The sequence below is a fragment of the Scardinius erythrophthalmus genome, assembly GCF_964197995.2.
Source record: "Scardinius erythrophthalmus genome assembly, chromosome: 13".
In the NCBI taxonomy this organism is placed as follows: Eukaryota; Metazoa; Chordata; class Actinopteri; order Cypriniformes; family Leuciscidae; genus Scardinius; species Scardinius erythrophthalmus.
Window position 1 is genome coordinate 3,334,541 of NC_138233.1, and position 21,661 is coordinate 3,356,201.

The window sequence follows — 21,661 nt, forward strand, 5'->3', positions numbered from 1 at the left end:
ATTTTAAAGATTGTATTATTAGTAATTTTTTATTATGTATCGGTGTGTCCGCAAAAAAAAACAAAAAAAAAAAAACAAGCAACCAGACACAAAGTATGTCATAACCAGTCTGGGTCATGCGTTTATAAAAACGATTTCAGTTCAAGACATTTCAATGTTGTTTGGATCCATTGTGTGTGATTTATGGCCTACTCGAGTTTCCATAGTCGCTGTTCTCTTCATATCCTACTACGGCGAAGACTTGTCTTATGAATATTAATCAGATAATGCTGACGTTGCTTGGTAACCTTCCGCTAGCTTCTAGTCAAGTGCCTAATTATTATTCATAAGGCAATTACTACCCGCTCATTCGCCAACAGACTACAGCCTACGCACCAACGGCCAATCATTCAGCGCCATTCAGCATACGTCACATTGCGTCATTAATATTCATACAAATCCCCTTTTCCATAGTAGAAGTCGCAGATTCGCCACTCGAGAGGCAGCTGGGGATCTAAGCGGGACTGAGATTGCGATGGATTGACAATAAGTTATTTATTTCTCACATTTTAGACAAATCGCGGCGGATATAATGATACTATTTAAGAGTGTTTACATCTTTATCTCACGTTCAAGGCGTTAGAGTTAAAGCCGTCGCGCGATGATGCCGCTCCGTTGTTTGTATTCACGGCATCGGAGCTAAACGCTCCTCGAGATGTTTTGATATATTTGGATGATGACATTTGGTTTTGACGGCCTGTTTGTGTGCACTTTATGTTGGATTTGAATTAGCAGCCCTTTAAGCTGAGCCCGCTCGGTGATCTGACCTGACTGATCATAATTTCAGGTGCTCTTGCTGTCATTTTAAACCGTTTAATGCAACATGTTGCACGTGTATTTCTCGTGTTAAGCGGCTCCGGATCATCGTGTGTGAACTGAATGCACACATTGTGATGAGTGTGAACTCGAGCATGCGACCTGTCTATTGCTGTGCGCACGCGAGGACATGTCATTCCCAGCATTCCCATCATTCCCATCATCAGCAGCATCATGCGTCCTGATGGCCGAAGCTCCAGCGCCAGCAGCGGGTCTGCGGTCCTCGTCTACCCGTCTCTGGTCGTCGGTGTCTCGGTTGCGGTGCTCCTGCTCTTCCAGCTCGGCTCCGGAGGACTCACTCTCACCTCGTTTTTCCTCAAACTCTTTATTTACGTGTCCTTCGCCCTGCTGTGTTTTCTGCTGGGGAGTTTCGGGCTGCTGGTGAGGAAAAGCCCCTTGAAGATCAGCAGATTCGACACCACTAAGAGACAGTCAGCGAAGCTCGCCGATCTATTCAATAAGTTAATGGTAAGGATGATGATGATGAGGATGATGATGAGGAGGATGATGATGTCACATCACAACATCTCTACACTAACATCTACAGACAAACAACAATCCACACTTTCACTGTGATTGATTCGAATAATGTGACTAGATAGATAGATACATGGATGGATAGATAGATGGATAAATGAATGAATGGATGGATGGATAGGTAGAACAATAGGTAGATGGATGAATAAATCAAATTAATGGATATACATATGATGGATGGATGGATGGATGGATGGATGGATAGATGGATAGATAGATAGATAGATAGATAGATAGATAGATAGATAGATAGATAGAATGAATGAATGAATGAAAGGTAGATAGATAGATATACAGATGATGGATAGATGGATGATGATAGATAGATAGATAGATAGATTGATAGATTGATGGATAGATAGATTGATGGATAGATAGATAGATGATGGATAGATAGATAGATAGATAGGTGATAGATAGATAGATAGATAGATAGATAGATGATGGATAGATAGATGGTTGATGGATGGATAGATAGATGATGGATAGATAGATAGATAGATGGTTGATGGATGGATAGATGATGGATAGATAGATAGATAGATAGATAGATGATGGATAGATAGATAGATAGATAGATAGATAGATAGATTGATGGATAGATAGATAGATGGTTGATAGATAGATGATGGATAGATAGATAGATAGGTGATAGATAGATAGATAGATAGATAGATAGATAGATAGATAGATAGATAGATAGATAGATAGATAGATAGATAGATGGTTGATGGATGGATAGATAGATGATGGATAGATAGATAGATAGATAGATAGATAGATGGTTGATGGATGGATAGATGATGGATAGATAGATAGATAGATAGATAGATAGATAGATGATGGATAGATAGATAGATAGATAGATGATGGATAGATAGATAGATAGATAGATAGATAGATAGATAGATAGATAGATAGATGATGGATAGATAGATAGATAGATAGATAGATAGATAGATAGATAGATAGATAGATGGTTGATGGATGGATAGATAGATGATGGATAGATGGTTGATGGATGGATGGATAGATAGATAGATAGATAGATAGATAGATAGATAGATAGATAGATAGATAGATAGATAGATAGATAGATAGATAGATAGATGATGGATAGATAGATAGATAGATAGATAGATAGATAGATAGATAGATAGATGGTTGATGGATGGATGGATAGATAGATGATGGATAGATAGATAGATAGATAGATAGGTAGATAGATAGATAGATAGATAGATAGATAGATAGATAGATAGATAGATGGTTGATGGATGGATGGATAGATGATGGATGGATAGATAGAGATAGATAGATAGATAGATAGATAGATAGATGATGGATAGATAGATAGATAGATAGATAGATAGATAGATAGATAGATAGATAGATAGATAGATAGATAGATAGATGATGGATAGATGATGGATGGATAGATAGAGATAGATAGATAGATGATGGATAGATAGATAGATGATGGATAGATAGATAGATAGATAGAAAGATAGATAGATAGATAGATAGATGATGCAGATACTGCAACAGACAAAGCGACATTAATAATGATCATAATCATATAAATGTAACCCTAGTATGTGTGTGTATGTATGTATGTATATATATCTATCTATCTATCTATCTATCTATCTATCTATCTATCTATCTATCTATCTATCTATCTATCTATCCATCATCTATCTATCCATTCATATATTCATATATATATAAAAAAAATGAATATAGATTTTAATTTAATTTAAAATAAGTTATTCATTTAAATAATTTTTGATTTAGAAATAAATACATAAAATCAAATAAATTGCCAGGTTTATTGTGGTTCATTCACACAGTAAACAGAACAAAAACACAGATATTGAACTGTAAAGATTCAGTATATCCAAAGGTAAATATTACACAATCACAAACCCTCATTTCTGCTGCGACTGTGCTGTCGATCTCCACCTCATTACACTCGTGTAATAATATATTGTATAAAATGTGTTGTAATAATAGCACTGAAATGGGTTTGTACAGTATATATTCCACACAGGATCATTGCAGGACGTGTAAGTGTTGTAATCGTGCTCGTGTGTGTGTGTGTGTGTTTGTCATGAGTGTGTGATTGATGGTGTACTTGGATCCGCAGGGCCGGTTCTGTGTTCCTCTGCTGGACTCGGCCCAGACCCGGAGGGTCGTCGTGTCTCTCAATGTGGATAAAGCCCTTAAAGAAGGTGAGCAGTCTCAGTTCGCCTACTTACACGACGCCCTGAAAGTGTGTGCTCATTCTGTGAAGAAAAAGTAGATACTTCTGAGTGTGTAGCAGAAGAGTACACAAGCCGTCGCTCACATCCGCCATGTTTTGTAGTTTTTAAACACTTTTTACTCGTGTTTGTAGTAGAGGTGGGCGATATATCGTTTAGACGATAATATCCAAATTGTTGTCTGGACGATATGCAAAATTGGGATATCGAATATTTCATAATTTGTACAATCCGACCCCCCAAACATGAAAAGAGCTGAAAGAAGTTAAAGAGAAAACAAATAACTCACACAATAACCTTCTAAACAATTATATGTGGCGATTTTTAATACTGTAGGGCAGTACTATTTGCGGAAGCACCCTCCGAGTGGCCCAGCCCATAGTCCCGCGTCGTCAAAAACGCATACGTAAATTCGAAATAGTGCGCGCAGAAGCACATGCACAAAACCGTTTTTAAAATGATATATGAATTATTTTTATTTTATCATATGTCATTTTACAAAAGGACATTTTACAAACCGTTTGCGCATGTGCTCCTGCACGCACTTTTTCGGTCAGAACACAGCAATCAAAGGAGGACGCGCTGAAAACTGTAATGCTGTTCTCTTCCTTCATAACTCGTATTGAGAAGGTTTGAGTTGCAGAGGAATTTGTGACTGTTTCACCTGTTCAACCACATCAACGTTTCGTAATTAGTAAGTCCGTGCTTTTTCTCTTCTTTTTTTCTTATGTGCTGAAGGGCCGCTGTGCCTTGGTGAAACGTTACGTGAAGAGCTCTTTTCCAAAACGCCATTAACCTAAAAAGCTGCCTCAAAGATCCACCAAAAGTAATGATTATGAATATGTAAAATATTGCAATAAGACATTTTAAATTGTTTATTAATTTCTGTGTCGGCTGCAAAGATGAAGTTGACGATAGGCTATAATGACTCGCGATCTTCGCAGTAGGCTGTGAACGCAACGGAGAAATGCACATTTATTAGGCTACATAGTTTTATTTTGTTTTGGATGGTTTTGTTTAGAACCAGCTTTCTGTAAATATATTTCACATTTTTTAGGCATGTGAGGCGAGTAGGCTACAGTTCGGTTCATGATGATATAATCTCCAGTTCAAGCACCGGCGCCTTATGTTGTGATTGCTAGCCTATATTTATATATTCAATTTTAATGTATTAAATCCAGGAAATTGGTTAATGAAAAATGTATTAAAATTAAGATACAATTTATACAAAACGAAATTTGTTTTAAAGAAAGGCTTTGTGCTTTTTGTTTTGAGGTCTCTGTGAAAGTTTGAAAGTCTTTAGTCTTTTTGCCGCTTTCAGAGCACTCGCGTCCATAATGGAGAACTGACACGTAATATTGTTTTTTCCCCATAAATGCAAACACGAAAAATAAAAGACAAAAGACTTTTTTTAAAAGACAAACCATCAATTTTGGGGGGGGGGGGGAAATGGATGGATTTATAGCGTTTTGGGGAAAAAATGGATGGATTGATAGCGTTTTGAAAATATTTTTTTTTACTTTGAATTTATCATCAACAATATTGTTGTTTGATTTAATAATCACTGTTGCAAAAGGTGCCTAGTTCCGTTTTTTTTTTTTTTTTTTGTAAGTGGAAAAAGATAGGGGCTTCCTCAGATTCTGTTTAGTTAGCTCCTTTATTGTTTCTTTTATAGCCTACATAGGTAAAATGCAGCAAGTCAAAAGACCAACTGGACCTTCTTTGCCAGTTTGCACACATTTCTTTGAAGGATGGCAAAAATATCGTCTGAATATCGATATCGAGATATTGGAAAAAAAATATCGAGATATTCATTTTTGTCAATATCTCCCACCCCTAGTTTGTAGTTCCTCCTCCAAAGCGCAGTGGATTGTGGGTAATATTAGCTGTTATAATGAGCACGGATCCACACTTCGAAAATCCACTGGGAATAGTAGACCATCCAGGACTTCTGACACACTCTTTTCAACACACTGTGCTTTGGGACACACTTATTCTGATCTCACACACTGTTTAGGATGGATAGTGTGAACACTGAGACATGTGACATCAGTGTGTAACAGTAGTTTGATCACTCAAGCTTCAGTGCCGTAACTCATAACTAGTCCGTGTTTAACCGGTGTTCCTAATAATCCTTTAGGTGAGTGTATATATATATATATATAATACTCAGATTATTTAAGGTGGAGATGTTTAGTCTTCTGATTATTTAAGGTGGAGAATGGAGATGTTTAGTCTTCTGATTATTTAAGGTGGAGAATGGAGATGTTTAGTCTTCCTGTCATTGTGAGCAGGTTTTCTCTGACCTACATTCGGTTGAATAATTTAACATCCCATAATGACAAAGTGCTTTTTTAACGAAGTATCATGTGTAAATGCAAAAGGAAATCTATGTTTCTTTACACAAAAATTACAATTTTGTCATCATTTACACACCTTTGATCACAAAAGGTGTTTTTTTTTTGAAGAATGTTCAACTGATCTTTTATTAACTGTAAAATCAAGCTAAAAAAAAGAAAAAAAGAAAATATACTATAAAAGCTCATATGCTATTAAATATAAACATTAAAAATAGTTTGCGTATTTTTTTGTTGAGTATCATATTTGGTCCATTTGGCTTTTATGGCCCAAACTGAGCAAAAATATGTAATTTATTGCAGATGCTGATATTTATATGGACAAAAATTATGATGCTTATAATGTAAATCAATAAGATCTATATAACAGTATAGCAGATACTTACATAAAATGCATATAAAAAACAATATCTGCCAATAATATGTCTTAGTAAGATGATATTTAATGCTTATTTTAGTTTTAAACCATATAATGCCGTTAAATGATGATTGAGAAATTTGATGCTCATGATGCTCAATATTTGATGCTCATGATTTTTCTAATAAATGATGTCTGGATAATCAAGTAAACCGAAGCTGCTTCAGTCCGGTTGAAATATTACTAACATTATCAAAGTTATTGTTATGTTTTCTTTATATAAATCAGTGCAGATTTGACAGCAGAAAGACACGTGAAGCACGAGCTGATGGAACATGTTTCATTTAAGTTAAAATTTCATTAATAAATCAAATATATGCACTTAATGTTTTTTGTATAATATTTCGTGTGAAATTACCCATAATCCTCCATGTAATTATTTCCCAAGTCCAATGATCATTTGTGTTATTATTCATGTTTAGAGCTGAAAAATCTCAATATTCTTCAGCCTTTTGTTGATACTCAATATATATCTTGAATTTAATGCATTTACTTTTTGGTTGCGCCAAGTTTGATGTCAGTGACGCATTTGATATTGTGTCCCTTAAAGCTGCAATATGTAATGTTTTTTCGCCGCTAGCTGTCGCTAACCTCTTACAAAAACAAAGCCGTCGGTTGATGATGCATAAGCGGAATTATGGATCTTGTCGTCATGCCGATGGATCTAATAATGTTTATGGATGAGTGAATACACTGATGTGTTTAGCATGACTGTGGAATGAAGCGGCGCGAGTGCTAATGAGAGACAGATCTCAGCGCCACACGCGAGTCCCGCGGATATAAAGAGATGAGGACACTTCATTCTGCCGAACTAACTTACCCGCTAGTGCTGAATAACACTCACACAGGGCAGTTTATTAGACGAATGAAACTTGTGAGGGAACGCAGCGCTGTTTCACTTGCTCTACACTATCACACTAAACTGCATTTGAGTGTGTTAAAGTTATAATGTTATTCTGTGTGTTAGTTTGTTGTATGAGACTAGCAGTGAGCGAGATCAACATTAGCATAACATGCTGATCATATTCTAACATTTCATCATGTTGAGCTGTATAACACTGATTAGTTTTATGTACATTAGCTCAGTGGTTCCCAACAGGGGGTCGCGGCCCACAAGGGGGTCTCGGCGAGCTCTCTGGGGGGTCGCGTCATATTTTGAAAAGTTTTGAGTAATGAGCATTCAAGTCGTCCGTAACTTCTTCTATGTTAAAAATTTACAAAATGTATATAATGAGCGAGTTCATTATGAATCCATCTTCCAAACTGTGTTTTTGTCTTATTCTGAATCACTATGGTACACCTATAATAAGTGTTTATATTGGGACTATTTAACACTGGTTCGGATCGCCGCCGCTGCGGAGTAGTGGTACTTGACCTGCGTGACTCGTCATAGCCAAACACAAAGTAATTCCGGCTCCAAAAGACGCATTATTCTGTTAACAAACGCATGTTTATTAACGATCGCTATAGCGCAAAAAAAAAAAGGAATGCATGCTTTAAGGAGAACGATCATATTACATTAGCTAATTTGATCCATTCCCTGGCCTGGCTGACCAAAAATGGGATTTTAACCATGACAGCCTTAAAAAACAAATACAAATGGGCCAGACTGACCCTTGAGGATGATAAAGATGTCTTACCCTGTTAAAGATCTCTCCACCATTGACCAAATTACTCACGACCGGTAGATCCTCACACTTATTGATAAAGCCTCACAAATAACATGCAAGTATTGGGGTCCCAGACAGCAGTAATTTTGTAATAGCCTATATAGGCTATTCATTCTTTTTTTTTTTTACCTACACACCAGTGTGAATACTGATATTTTTTTATTGCGATTCAAATAGGGCCAATTTATAGGCTACTCTTAGGCTTACGTTTTTAAATTACAAATGGCCCACTGATGTTTTTGTTATTGTATTTTCAATATTAGGCTATAGGCTATTATTTGTGCATAAACATATCTGGTTATAATAAACATAGCCTACCGTTTGCTTGAAAACAACATATTTTGTCATCCTTGCTGCTAGCCAACAAGAGCGATAATATCATTAAATGTGAAGGGGGGGGGCCCTAAAATATTTTCTTGGGAAAAAGGGGGTCTCAGACAATAAAAGGTTGGGAACCACTGCATTAGCTCACCTCTACATTTGCGCGTCTCTGTCGAGTCGAAGTTAGTCGCGGACGCTAGCTCTCGGCATCTCGAAAACGCCACGCTGATATTGATCCTCGTTTTAGTTCTCCTTTTGTCCCAAAGTCTGCTTGCCATGATCCATAATGTTTGAACGAAACAACAACAGCGTGAGCGCGCCGCTAGACGTAACGCAGTTGTCCACGTCTGTCGCCATGGTTACTATGGGAATACTAGCGGAAACCAGGGATAACGCGGATATTACGTCATTGTCAGGCGACACTGAACAGGGACGAGTCATTATTTAAAACTGGAATTTCTCTGAAATTAAAAATCTTGGGGAACTTTTGGGATCTTGTAAGTACACAACTGCAGGAAATTATTACAAAAATCTTACATATTGTACCTTTAATGAACATGACAAATGAAGTTTAAACAACATGAGGTTTGAGATCTGCTGTGGAGGGAAAGATTTTTAGTGTGAAACACAATTTCAGTCTGTTCCTCACACAAAGCTATTAAACAACTGCAGAAGAAAATGTTTTTTGAGCACTTTATAGTCGCTGTGTGCTTTCATAGTTTATGAGATGTATAAATCATTTTGTGTTTAAGTGGAAAAAAGAGAGATTTGTCATGGGAGTGAGTATGACAACCGTTTTGAGGTGAACTGTTCCTTTAAATAGTCTATGTTTTTGTTAAGAGGTGAATATGGCTCAGCACACATCAGCGTCAGAGGTATTTGTTTCACCTTTGACCTCTGTCGGTCACAAGACCTCTGTGTTCCCGTGCTCAGACTGGATTTCTCTGGTAAATCTCTGAGCTTTAGAGTCCAGGAGCCGATCAGTTTCAGATCTCGGTTCGAGTCCTACAGCAGTCTCAAAAGTGAGCCGATTATAGACTTAAAATGCCTGAATGTCATTACATTAGAATTAGATATTAAAATATCAAATCAAGTCTGAATGTCATAATACGCCCCTAAGATTCAAGATATCAGGGTAAAAATGCCCCTTTTGTCTCATATTTATGTGATATGATTGGCCTATAGTCAGTAATATCACACCAGTGCTGTTTTTGTCCTGAATAGCAGGATTGCAAATGTGATATTGGTTTTATACAACAGTTCAATAAATAAGAAGTTTATATTGTATTATATTTTAGACACAATATTATGTTTTTGCTCAGTTTTACCAACGATAATATTACCTATAAAGCCAGAGCAGAACTGTTGTGCGTCTTCGAGCCACACAGCGGTGTTTCGCTTCTGAATGAATCTGTGGCTTGAGCGAATCAATTGAGTGAACCAGTGATTCACAAAGAGAGTCATTTACTTCATTCCAGAATGAATCAGCCGTTTGAACAAATCAATCGGGTGAACCAATGATTCACTGAACAAATCAATCGGGTGAACCAATGATTCACTGAACAAATCAATCGGGTGAACCAATGATTCATTAAGAGAGTCATTTACTTCATTCCTGAATGAATCAGCCATTTGAACAAATCAATCGGGTGAACCAATGATTCATAAAGAGAGTCATTTACTTCATTCCTGAATGAATTAGACGTTTGAACAAATCAATTGAGTGAACCAATGATTCACAAAGAGAGTCATTTACTTCATTCCTGAGTGAATCAGCTGTTTGAACAAATCAAATGAATGATTCAATGACTTACTCATTTAGAGATTTAATTTCTCAACCAAATATGATGTGCGATAAATTCATCTGCACATCATGAAATTAATTCGATTTAAAAAATGTAATCGCTTGACAGCCCTAATCTATCTATCTATCTATCTATCTATCTATCTATCTATCTATCTATCTATCTATCTATCTATCTATCTATCTATCTATCATGTTTATTTATATAATAATAATAATAATAATATTTAAATGCGTAAAATATATTATTATTATTATTATTGTTATTAATAATATATTTCTAATGCAGACTTATTCACATATTTGTAAGTGCAACTTAAGTGTCCAGATACTGTCTGTGCTAAAAATAAAAATAATAAATCTCTAGACTGCCAGTCGCCATTATTTTGTGGGTAAGAATGGCTATAATCTCTCTCTCGGTCTCTTGTTGCTGGTTTGCTTTGCTATAGGCTTGAGACAACAGTCGCTGTCATTTTCCTGTTTGTCTTATTATCTGTCTCTGTTGGAGTGTGTGGGTGGAATGACATTATAACACAAACCACTAACTGAATCTATCAAACATGTCTTTCACCTCAACACACACACACACACACACACACATGTTTGTTTTTCTGTTATGGTGGGAACTTCCCATTGTTTTCCAACTTTCCATTCTATTGTTCACATACTGCGCTAATGATACTTTCTATTTTTACATAATCACAGCATAAAACAGGGAAAGTTTTGTGTGAGGGTCAAGACATTTGTGTTTTTAAAGCTTTTTTTGTAGATGATTTCAGTTTTTTTCAGGTTGTTTATATGCATTCATAAGCATTTTTTTGTAGTTTTTTTAATACTTCACAAAGCTTTTTGTCTGTGTTCAGAAAGCTTAATTTTGATGAATTGTTCTGCGATGCTTCATATTACAGTAATTTGCTATATTTACTTAGTAGTTAATTGTTTCATATGTTTATTATAATTCACATTTTCTTTTTATATTTACTTTTATGTCAGATCGATTAATCGCATCTAACATGAAAGTCTGTAAATATATATAGTAGGCTATAATATGTGTGGTTATATATTATCGCAATGAATCGATTTGAAAGCACTATTTAATTGATATATAAATATGGTATATTTAATATTATACATGTGTATCTATCTATCTATCTATATATATAATTAAATCATATGCATGTTTTAAATAATATGCAATGTTTTATAGATTTGGAAACAATTAGGATGAAACTTATTTCATTTTTAGCAGTTTACTGTAAACAATACTCTTATTTTATTCTGTTTTTGTTAAGATGACATTTATCAATATTACAAGAAACGAGACCAAAACATAATAATGCTTGGCCTCTGTGTGCCTTCTGTATATTTTTACAAAGTTGTTATTATTTTCTTCTCCTTTTTTCTGTTTGGTGGATTTTTTTTTTTTTTGCAGATAAATCAGCAGTGCGATTTGAATTGAATCATGACCTCAAGAATCGTTTTGAATCGATACACTTATAAATGTCCCACTCTCTTAGACCATGTTTCGAGCACCTCTGTCTGATCACATGACCAGGAACCGCTGCTTGTACATGACAGCTAATAGCGTTAACATGAATGAGGAATTCCGCCTCACTCCGCGGGTGTTTCTGAAAGGCTCTTAATGAACGCTGCGAATGACATCATGATTATAATAATGAGCTTGCTTGCACGGTTTGATCCCCTTAGAGCTCGTCACACTGGAGACCCTGTTACCAACACAGAGCTGACGCACAGCGCTGGTGAGCGCCGGACCCGGCGGGGTCTCCGTCACAGAGGGTCCTTCATACTGACTGTAGGGTGTTTCACTCCAATACACGAGCACTGTGTTCTGCTGCTCACAAACTGCTAGTGTTGCTAGTGATTGGGTGTTCTTAGTGATCGCAAAATCAACCACGTCAAAAGAGCCAACCCTCAAGTTTTCTGAGGTTTTAAATATGTTGCTATGCAGTTGCTATGGTGTTCTAGGTGGTTGCTAGGGTGTTGCTAATGCTATGTAGCTTTTAATGATTTTTAGGGTGTTCTGGGTGGTTGCTAGGTGACTGCATACCAGTTCAAGCCAAAGAGACCACCCTCAAATTCTCAGAGGTTTTAAATGTTGCAATGCAGTTGCTAGGGTGTTCTGGGTGGTTGCTAGGACATTGCTAGGTAGTTTTTTACGATTTCTGGGTGGTTGCTAGGTGACTACATACTAGTCCAAGTCAAAAGGGCCCATCCTCAAGTTCTCAGAGGGTTTAAATGTGTTGCTATGCAGTTGCTAGGGTGTTCTAGGTGGTTGCTAGGTAGCTTTTAACGTTTTCATGGTGTTCTGGGTGGTTACTAGGTGACTGCATACTAGTCCAAGTCAAAAGGGCCCACCCTCAAGTTTTCAGAGGTTTTAAATGTGTTGCTAGGGTGTTCTAAGTGGTTGCTATGGTGTTACTAGGCTGTTTCTAAACTATACAGTGTTCTGGGTGGCTGCTAGGTGAAAGTCCAAGTCAAAAGGCCCACCCTCAAAATTCTAAGAGGTTTTAAATGTTTTGCTATGCGTTTTCTAGTGTGTTCTAGGTGGTTGCTAGGGCGTTGTTAGGCACTTTCTAATGATTCTGGGGTGTTCTGGGTGATTTCTAGGTGACGAAATACTAGTCCAAGTTAAAAGAGCCCACCCTCAAGTTGTGAGAGGATTGAAGTGTGTTGCTATGAATTTGCTAGGATGTTCTAGGTGGTTACTAGGGTGTTGCTAGGCGGTTTCAAAGTTGTTTGCCTTCACACAATGTAGATGTGTGTTCCACAGTTTAACATAATCCACTGATCACATTTCTCTGATTTACTAATTAGCTGCTTAACCACATTACTGACCCAAGATCAGGTGTCATAGATGATGTAAATCAGTTTTTCATGACACACACTTCCTGTCGAGCCAGAGAACGGAAGACAGTCCTGTGTGTAATTTTCTATCTAGTGAGCCATTGGCAGAGAATCCATCATGACCATGATTGTGATTGTCATTCAAATGAGTCAGAAGCCATAGCTAATATTTCCAACAGCTTCATTTGACACACAAAATAGAAAGGAGAAGTTGAGAGCATTGCATTATGGGAAACCTTAGCTCTATTAAAGGTGAAACTCGAAAAATTTGAATATCGTGCAAAAGTTCATTTATTTCAGTAATTCAGCTTAAAAGGTGAAATTAATATATTATAGAGAAAATTACATGCAAAGTGAGAGATTTCAAGCCTTTATTTGTTATAATTTTGATGATTATGGCTTACAGCTTATGAACATTTTCTAAATTTCTGAGATTTAGAATTTTGGGTTTTCATAACCTGTATATAGAGCCGAATTTACTGTATTATGTCAATAATACATAATGTATAATAATACATATAATAATACATAATGTCTATAATGCATAATTCCATGCATTCAGAATATTTTACATACTATACACATAACATATCCTGCAGTAATGGTAGTAGTATGCGGATCTCTGTTGTCTGTGAGCCGGACTCTCCAGCATGTTTTGGTGATGTTGTGATAATGAGCACATCTGCAGTGCAAACGCTGGTTGTTATCAGACTCCCTGCTGGGTGCTTTTTTATTTTTACGCACAGATGACAAAATCTCATCAGCACTAACGTCACGCGGCGTAAACAAACGGTGTGTTTGGGATCCAGTTTGACTCATATGTGCTGTCAGAATCTGATAAACGGACCTAAAGAGAAACTAGGCAGAGAATGAAAATGGATGCTTTATGTCTGTAGTAGTTTGTTGTTTTCTTGACCACATTGATTCGAGCTTTAAATAATTAACAACACTGTTTCTCTCATGTTGTATTTATAGCAAAGCTGTGCTTCCTGTGAACAACCTGAATGACTCAACTGTCTCATTATTTATTTATTTATTGAGATTTAGTTCACGGATGTTTAGTCCTTGATCAGCGAAACCACAATAGCAGTCTTATGATAGACGTTATTATTGAGTGTAAAACGTGGAGTTTAAAGGTCAGCGGTTGAGATTTGTGGGAAATTTTCATTGGATGACCAGAGGAAGATTTATAACTCATTTAATTTTCATGTCTTAAAGGTCTTTGGCAGTGTTTTTTTTTTTTTTTTTTATATTCATATTTTTTATATTTTTTTTCCATCAATTTTTTTATCATTATTATTTATTATTATTATTTTTAAATATTGCTATTTTTATTTCAGTTTTAGTTTTAGTTCATTTTAGTTTTTATTTATTTCCAGTTAATCATTTTAGAGCTTAAAAAATGTATTTCAGTTTATTGTCAAGGCAACATTTGTTATTTTCGTTTAGTTTAAGTTTTTCAACTAATATTTATTTTTTTATTTGATTTCAGCTTTATTTTACTTTACACACTTTTTAAAATAGATTTAGTTAATGATAATTACCCTGGTCTGCGATATGTGGCGTTAAGACTAGAATGATAACTAGTTTTTTTTTAATGTTTTGCACATCCTTCCTTAAATCTGTGCTTTTTTGCCTGTTTTATTGTCCACCAGGATAAAATCTCACCATAAAGTAGTCCATATGTCTCATGCATTATATTCCAAATCTACTGAAGTCATTCAATCGCTTTATGTGAAAAAACAGACAATTGCTAGGGTGTTCTATGTGGTTGCTAGGGTGTTACTAGGCATTTTCTAAGGATTTTAGGCTGTTCAGAGTGGTTGCTAGGTGATTGAATACTAGTCCAAGTCGAAAGAGCCCACCCTAAAGTTCTTAGAGGTTTTAAAAGTGTTGCTGTGAAGTGGCTAGGGTGTTCTTGTGGTTGCTAGGGTGTTGCTAGGCAGTTTCTAAGGATTTTAGGCTGTTCATAGTGGTTGCTAGGTAATTTAATACTAGTCCAAGTCAAAAGAGCCCACCCTTAAGTTCTCAGAGATTTTAAATGTGTTGCTGTGCACTCGCTAGGATGTTCTCGGTGGTTGCTAGGGTGTTGCTAGGCAGTTTCTAAGAATTTTAGGCTGTTCATAGTGGTTGCTAGGTGATTTAATACTAGTCCAAGTCAAAAGAGCCCACCCTTAAGTTCTCAGAGGTTAAATGTGTTGCTGTGCAGTAGGGCTGCTCGATTATGGAAAAAAACATAATCACGATTATTTTGTTCAGTATTGAAATCACGATTATGTAACACGATTATTTCACATGACTTTGGGAATGTGTTGCATTTATTAAAAAGACACGGTAACACTTTACAATAATGTTAATTAGTTAACATTAGTTAATGTATTAACTAACATGAACTAACAATGAGAAATACATTTGTTACAGTATTTATTAATCTTTTTTTAATGTTAGTTAATACAAATACAGCTGTTCATTGTTTGTTCATGTTAGTTCACAGTGCATTAATTAATGTTAACAAATACAACCTTTCATTTTAATAACGTATTAGTAAATGGTGAAATGAATATTATCTAAGATTAATAAATGCTGTAGAAGTATTGTTCATTATTAGTTAATGTTAACTAAGGTAGTTAACTAATGCTAATTTGTAAAGTGTTACCAAAGACACCTTTCAACAATTCTTAAAAAAATCGAAATTTGAACATTTATTGTACTTTTTGAACTATTAAAATAAATAATATAACAGATAATACTTCAGTGAGTATTTTAATAATTCCCGCAGGTCTACCTCTTATAATGCGGTAAATTCCCCCGCAAACATTGATTCACTTTAGCATGTACATTGTATGAGTATCCTAAATGAATCCACACAGATTATAAAATCAAATCAATCATTTAAAAACTTTCTCCAAGACGCAATTTCACAAACCGCGCGAGTGTTCAGCAGCGCTGCGTCTTCTCTCTCTCTGTCTCTCTCTCTCTGAATGTGTTGGACAAGGCAAGCGTTGAAACTACACTCTCGCGTTCAGGAGTCGGGACATGACGGAATTGTCAGTTGCACAATCGGGCCAGCATTGCATCGTAACTAAAGTTTATCATTTTCACTTTTTTTAAGTCTTATCAGTTTAAACATTCGAGCTGAGAGAGTTTATGGCATCGGGAGGGGCGGATGTGCGCGTGCGCGTGTCATTCAGAACACAAGACAAAATTAGAGCATTCTTTCAAAACAGAATATAGCAAAATAATCGTTTTTACTCTATTGTACTATTTTGGTGATCGTTGGGACCCAAAAAAATCGAAATCGAAATTTAATTAATTGCACAGCCCTACTGTGCAGTCGCTAGGGTGTTCTCTGTGGTTGCTAGGGTGTTGCTAGGCAGTTTCTAAGGATTTTAGGCTGTTCAGTGTGGTTGCTAGGTGATTTGAATAGGTACTAGTCCAAGTCAAAGGAACCCACCCTCAAGTTCTCAGAGGTTTTAAAAGTGTTGCTGTGCAGTCGCTAGGGTGTTCTAGGTGGTTGCTAGGGCGTTGCTAGGCGTTTTCGGGTGGTTGCTAGGTGACTGGATACTAGTCCAACCCAAAAGAGCACTTGAGTAATCTGTGCCTGTCTCGTTCGCTCTCTCCTGACAGGATGAGTGTATAAAACAGCACTGAGTCTCTAGCAGGTTTCAGTGACTCATGAATCACAGGTCTTGTTAAAGCGAATGTGTGAAACTCACCGAAGCTGTTTCTGATCTTTCATTCTGACTCCGAGAGCTGAAGAGTCTGACACTCCCTCCTGTATCTGAGCTCAGCTGGGTGTCAGATTTATGAATCGAGATGATTAGATGTAATTTCATCCTCATTAGTGATGTTTGCCAAAGCAAGAATCACTTGAACCCCATTGCTCATGCTTAAAAGTGTTCATAGTAGTTCATACAAAAATGAAAATTGTCATTATTTCCTCGCCCTCTTGACATTCTAGAATTATATAACACAGTTCTGCAGAACACAAAAATGAAAAGCTAAAGTTCTGTCATGTTGCACTTTTCCATTCAATTACAAAGAATGAATCATTGTTCGAATCAAATTGAGTCTGATCTTTTAAGTGAATCGGTTGATTCAGTTCACAATGCAGTTCTTAATGATTCACTATCGGACTGACCTGGTTCTGGGGTTCAGTGACCCGTTCGTGATGTCACTGGAGGAATATAAACAGTGAATAACTACTTAAATTTTGGCACATTTTCCATTTTCCGGTTTTTGTTCAGGCTTTTGTTGCTCAGTTTTAGTCCTTCAATCTGAAATCTCAGTTTGTTGAAGAAATATTCACTATTACCAAACCTGTGTAATCTGATTTATTATACATTTTTACGAACAAACTAGCATCTTTGCAGCAAGTTTAAAAAAAAAAAAATAATTTATTATTTTGTACTTTATTTTTATCTGTTATATTTATTTATTATATTATATATTTCTTATTATATTTTTATTATTTTATTCAGTATTGTATTCATTTCTATTAGTTTTATTTTTTAATTATTTTTGTATGTACTGTAAATGGTGTTTCTTGCAGTCGACAGTGTGACAGAATTGCTCAAGTTCTCAGTCTTGCGTATTTTCTGCCGTGTCACTTGAGAAGAGGAAGGCGTCTGAAGGAAACGGCATGGGAACGGGTTCCGCATCACTTCCTGTTGCTCAGCTGGGGAAAGTCAGCACATTTTATGAGGTCACTGTGACTATTAATAGCCGGGAGGAAAAATGCCTGCAAACCAAGCGTTCAGAAACTGCTGCACAAAGGGCGTCACTGTCACTCTCGATCTGTTCGTGATGACTGCGTGTGTGTGTGTGTGTGTGTGTGTGTGTGGATTCGAGTGTCATAAGAGGACTGTAGTCTGCAGTCGTTGGTAATCCTCTGGTAGTGGCATCACATTCATGCCATCTGCCCTGTGTGTGTGTGTGTGTGTGTGTGTGTGTGTGTGTGTGTGTGTGTGTGTGTGTGTGTGTCGTCTCGAAGTGTTTGAGAAGTGGCTTGTGTGTTTTTTTGCAGCTTTAAAGTCATCATAAATGCAAAATTTACAATGCAAATTTTTTTCCCCTTTGGAATATTGCAGTGTTTATTACGGTATAAATGATTTATCGCTACACATTATTATTGTTTTAATAATCTTGAATCAGAATAAGTTCCTCTCGCAGCATCTCTTCTCTTCTCTGATGATGTGGGCAGGGCAACCTGTCACTCACATGAGATCATCCAATAGCAAACCACAACCATCCAATCAATTCCACAGACAAAATCAAGCCCCGCCCAACTTACATTTCGAGCATATAATTCTATATAAAAAGTATAATATTTTTATATTTTGTAATTTTATAAAAATATTAAATGAATATATATATATATATATATATATATATATATAATATTTTTTTTACAAAATGTAAAAATATATTTTTTTTACAAAATGTAAAAATATATTTTTTTGAATTTTGTACAAATATAATGCATATATATATATATATATTATATGCATTCAATATATATATATATATATATATATATATATATATATATATATATATATATATATATATATATATATATATTATATGCATTCAATTTTTACAAAATTTAACAATATTAAAATGTTATGCATATATATAAAATCATATTAATTTGACAAAACGCTCATCATTTTACAAAATTGCAAAAGTAAAATATTTTTTATAGACTAAAATTGTATGCAATTTCAGATTTTATATATATATATTATATTTATTTATATATGCATAACATTTTGATGTTACAATACAATTTTAGTCTATAAAAAATATTTAACTTTTGCAATTTTGCAAAATGATGAGCATTTTGTCCGAAAAATTATCATTTTGAATGTGGTAACAACTCAACCAGTAACAACTCTCTCTTTCTTTGCAGTGTTTGACTACAGCTATCGGGACTATATTCTGTCGTGGTACGTCCCGCTGAGCCGAGATGAGGGCCAGCTGTACCAGATGCTGTCGGAGGACTTCTGGGAAATGACCAAACAGCTGCGAATGCGTCTGTCCGAGGTGGACGTGGTCAACCTGGTGTGTAACGACACGGTCAAGACCCTCCACACACACTTCTGCGACCTCAAAGCGGCTAACACACGGTGAGACGCACAGCATTGTTTGCAGAATGTGCATTATTATTTGAGGAAAGGTGAACCGGCAGATTCGGTGAACTGGTTTGTTTTCAACATGTATGATTTATCTTTTGCAAATCTCAAAATGACTAAACATTAGAGCAGGGAATTAACTCAAATTTCACTGATTGATTTACAAACTTGCAATTCGGTTCCAATCTCGATTCATTTGGAGATTTATATGTATTATATTTATGTAAATAGGGTGAATTTAGGTTGATTGGGACACTTTTTCCCAGTAATCTCAATGGCGCATATATATATATATATATATATATATATATATATATATATATATATATATATATATATATATATATATATATATATATATATATATATATATATATATATATATAATTGTATATGTACATAATTTCAGGTGTAGTACATGAGATATAGGCTATATTTAGTATTTTTTCTATTTTTTCTAGTATTTATTAAACAGGAATCCTGTCATCTGGTACATTATTGTGAAATTAAAGGTAAAAATTATAATAACAACTGATCTGTATACATTTAAATTTCACATTAGGCAGTTTTTATAAAATAACGTTACAGTACTAAATTTTTAATGACATAATTATGTTTCTACTTTTGAAATATAAACATTTAAACGGTGGTTTAATAACTTTTGTTCATGACGGATTTACTCAAACATATATTAAATATTGAAGGACAGGTTAAGTTAAAGTAACATGAATATGTAATATAGTGCATATTTTTAATCTTCTCTAGAGTTATTTTTCCAGCTATTTATCGAGTTGATGGTCATTGAAAGGCTTTCTTGAGGAAAAAATAGACGTTTATTGTTTTATTGCCATCTTTCGGCGGTTGAAATAAAATATAATTAAAATATAATATTTTAGTTTTGTTCTAGATGTCCTGTAATGTGTTTCTTATTATTGTCTTTTTTTTTAGTTTATTTATTTTTTGTCTATTTGAAAGCCAATGAACATTTTGTTGAAAAAATAAATAAAAATATAATATTAGAAATATAAAAAAAAAATGAAATAAAATAAAAATATAATACTATCATTTATTAAAATATAATAAAATATAATATAAAAAAAAAATAAGACGTTTATTGTTTTATTGGCATCTTTCGGTGGTTGAAATAATATATAATTAAAATATAATATTAGAAATATAAAAAAATTATGAAATAAAATAAAATTATAAAAATATAATTTATTAAAATATAATAAAATATAATATAAAATAAAAATAAGACGTTTATTGTTTTATTGGCATCTTTCGGCGGTTGAAACGCTGATTGACGGATCACATGATTGACTTCAGGAAGTGATTCTGTATCTTTAAAACATTCCTTCTGATGTTCATCATGTTTATTTGCTGCTGTAACCAGTAGTGAAGAGGAAGAGATGATCAGTTAAAAAACACACTTATTGCTTGAGTTTATGGGTAAAACTGGCCGGATTTGAAAGCTGAGACTTTGTTTCATATCAGAAGCACAAAAATGATTGTGATTATTGGATGCCAGACGCTACGTTCAGCTGAAAACAGACTAAAAGATTAAACCTTGAGATTCAACTCCTCATAAAGTAAGTCAGACGGAATAGTTGAAGCTCTGGTTTATGTCTGAGTTTATGGACCGATCGCATGTTTAGAGATTAATCTTCTCTGTATTAAATGCCTCATGAATAATATCGAGAGATGTTTAAATCTATGTGAGACATTAATACGAGTAGAGTGCTCTTTTATGAAGTTGCCTCACTTAAGGACTTATGAAGTAAGATTATGCCTGAAAAGGTTTTGGATTTTTTTTTTTTAATCATTTGTTAATTTAAAAAAAATCTTGTATAATATGACTTGCTGTTTTTGTTTGTTTGGTTTTTATTGTATTTATATGATATTTGTATTTTTTACACATTTTTTACAAATCCCTTTTTTGTGAAGGAAATGAATACTTCATTAAGCAAGAGTGCATTAAATTGATCAAAAGTGACAGTAAAGACATTAATAATGTTACAAAAGATTATTTTTCAAATAAATGCTGTTCGTTTGAACTTTCTATTCATCAAAGAATCCTGACAAATAAAATGTGTAACGGTTTTTACAAAAATATAAACTGTTTTCAACATTGATAATAATCATAAGTGTTTCTTGATCATCAGATCCTCATATTAGAGTGATTTCTGAAGGATCATGTGACACTGAAGACTGGAGTAATGATGCTGAACATTCAGCTTTGATCACAGGAATAATTTACACTTTACTATATATTCACATAGAACACAGATGATTTACATTATAATAATATTTCACAGTTTTTACTGTATTTTTGGTCACATAAATGCAGCTTTGGTGAGCAGAAGAGACTCTTTCTCACACATTCACACTCTTACTGACCTCAGTCTTCTGAATACTGTGTGTTTCTCTTTA

At 34.8% G+C, this 21,661-nt stretch overlaps 1 protein-coding gene across 1 annotated transcript in view; it reads left to right on the forward strand.

Annotated features, from left to right (window-relative positions):
* The first annotated feature begins 451 nt into the window (after window positions 1-451).
* The window catches only part of snx25 (sorting nexin 25), an 80,439-nt gene continuing 59,229 nt past the window's right edge, over window positions 452-21,661 (forward strand). The window contains exons 1-3 of the mRNA XM_081382459.1: window positions 452-1,323; window positions 3,542-3,626; window positions 19,006-19,222. Coding sequence (XP_081238585.1) covers window positions 1,030-1,323; window positions 3,542-3,626; window positions 19,006-19,222 — 596 coding nt within the window. The 5' untranslated portion in view covers window positions 452-1,029. The remainder of the gene's footprint in view (window positions 1,324-3,541; window positions 3,627-19,005; window positions 19,223-21,661) is intronic.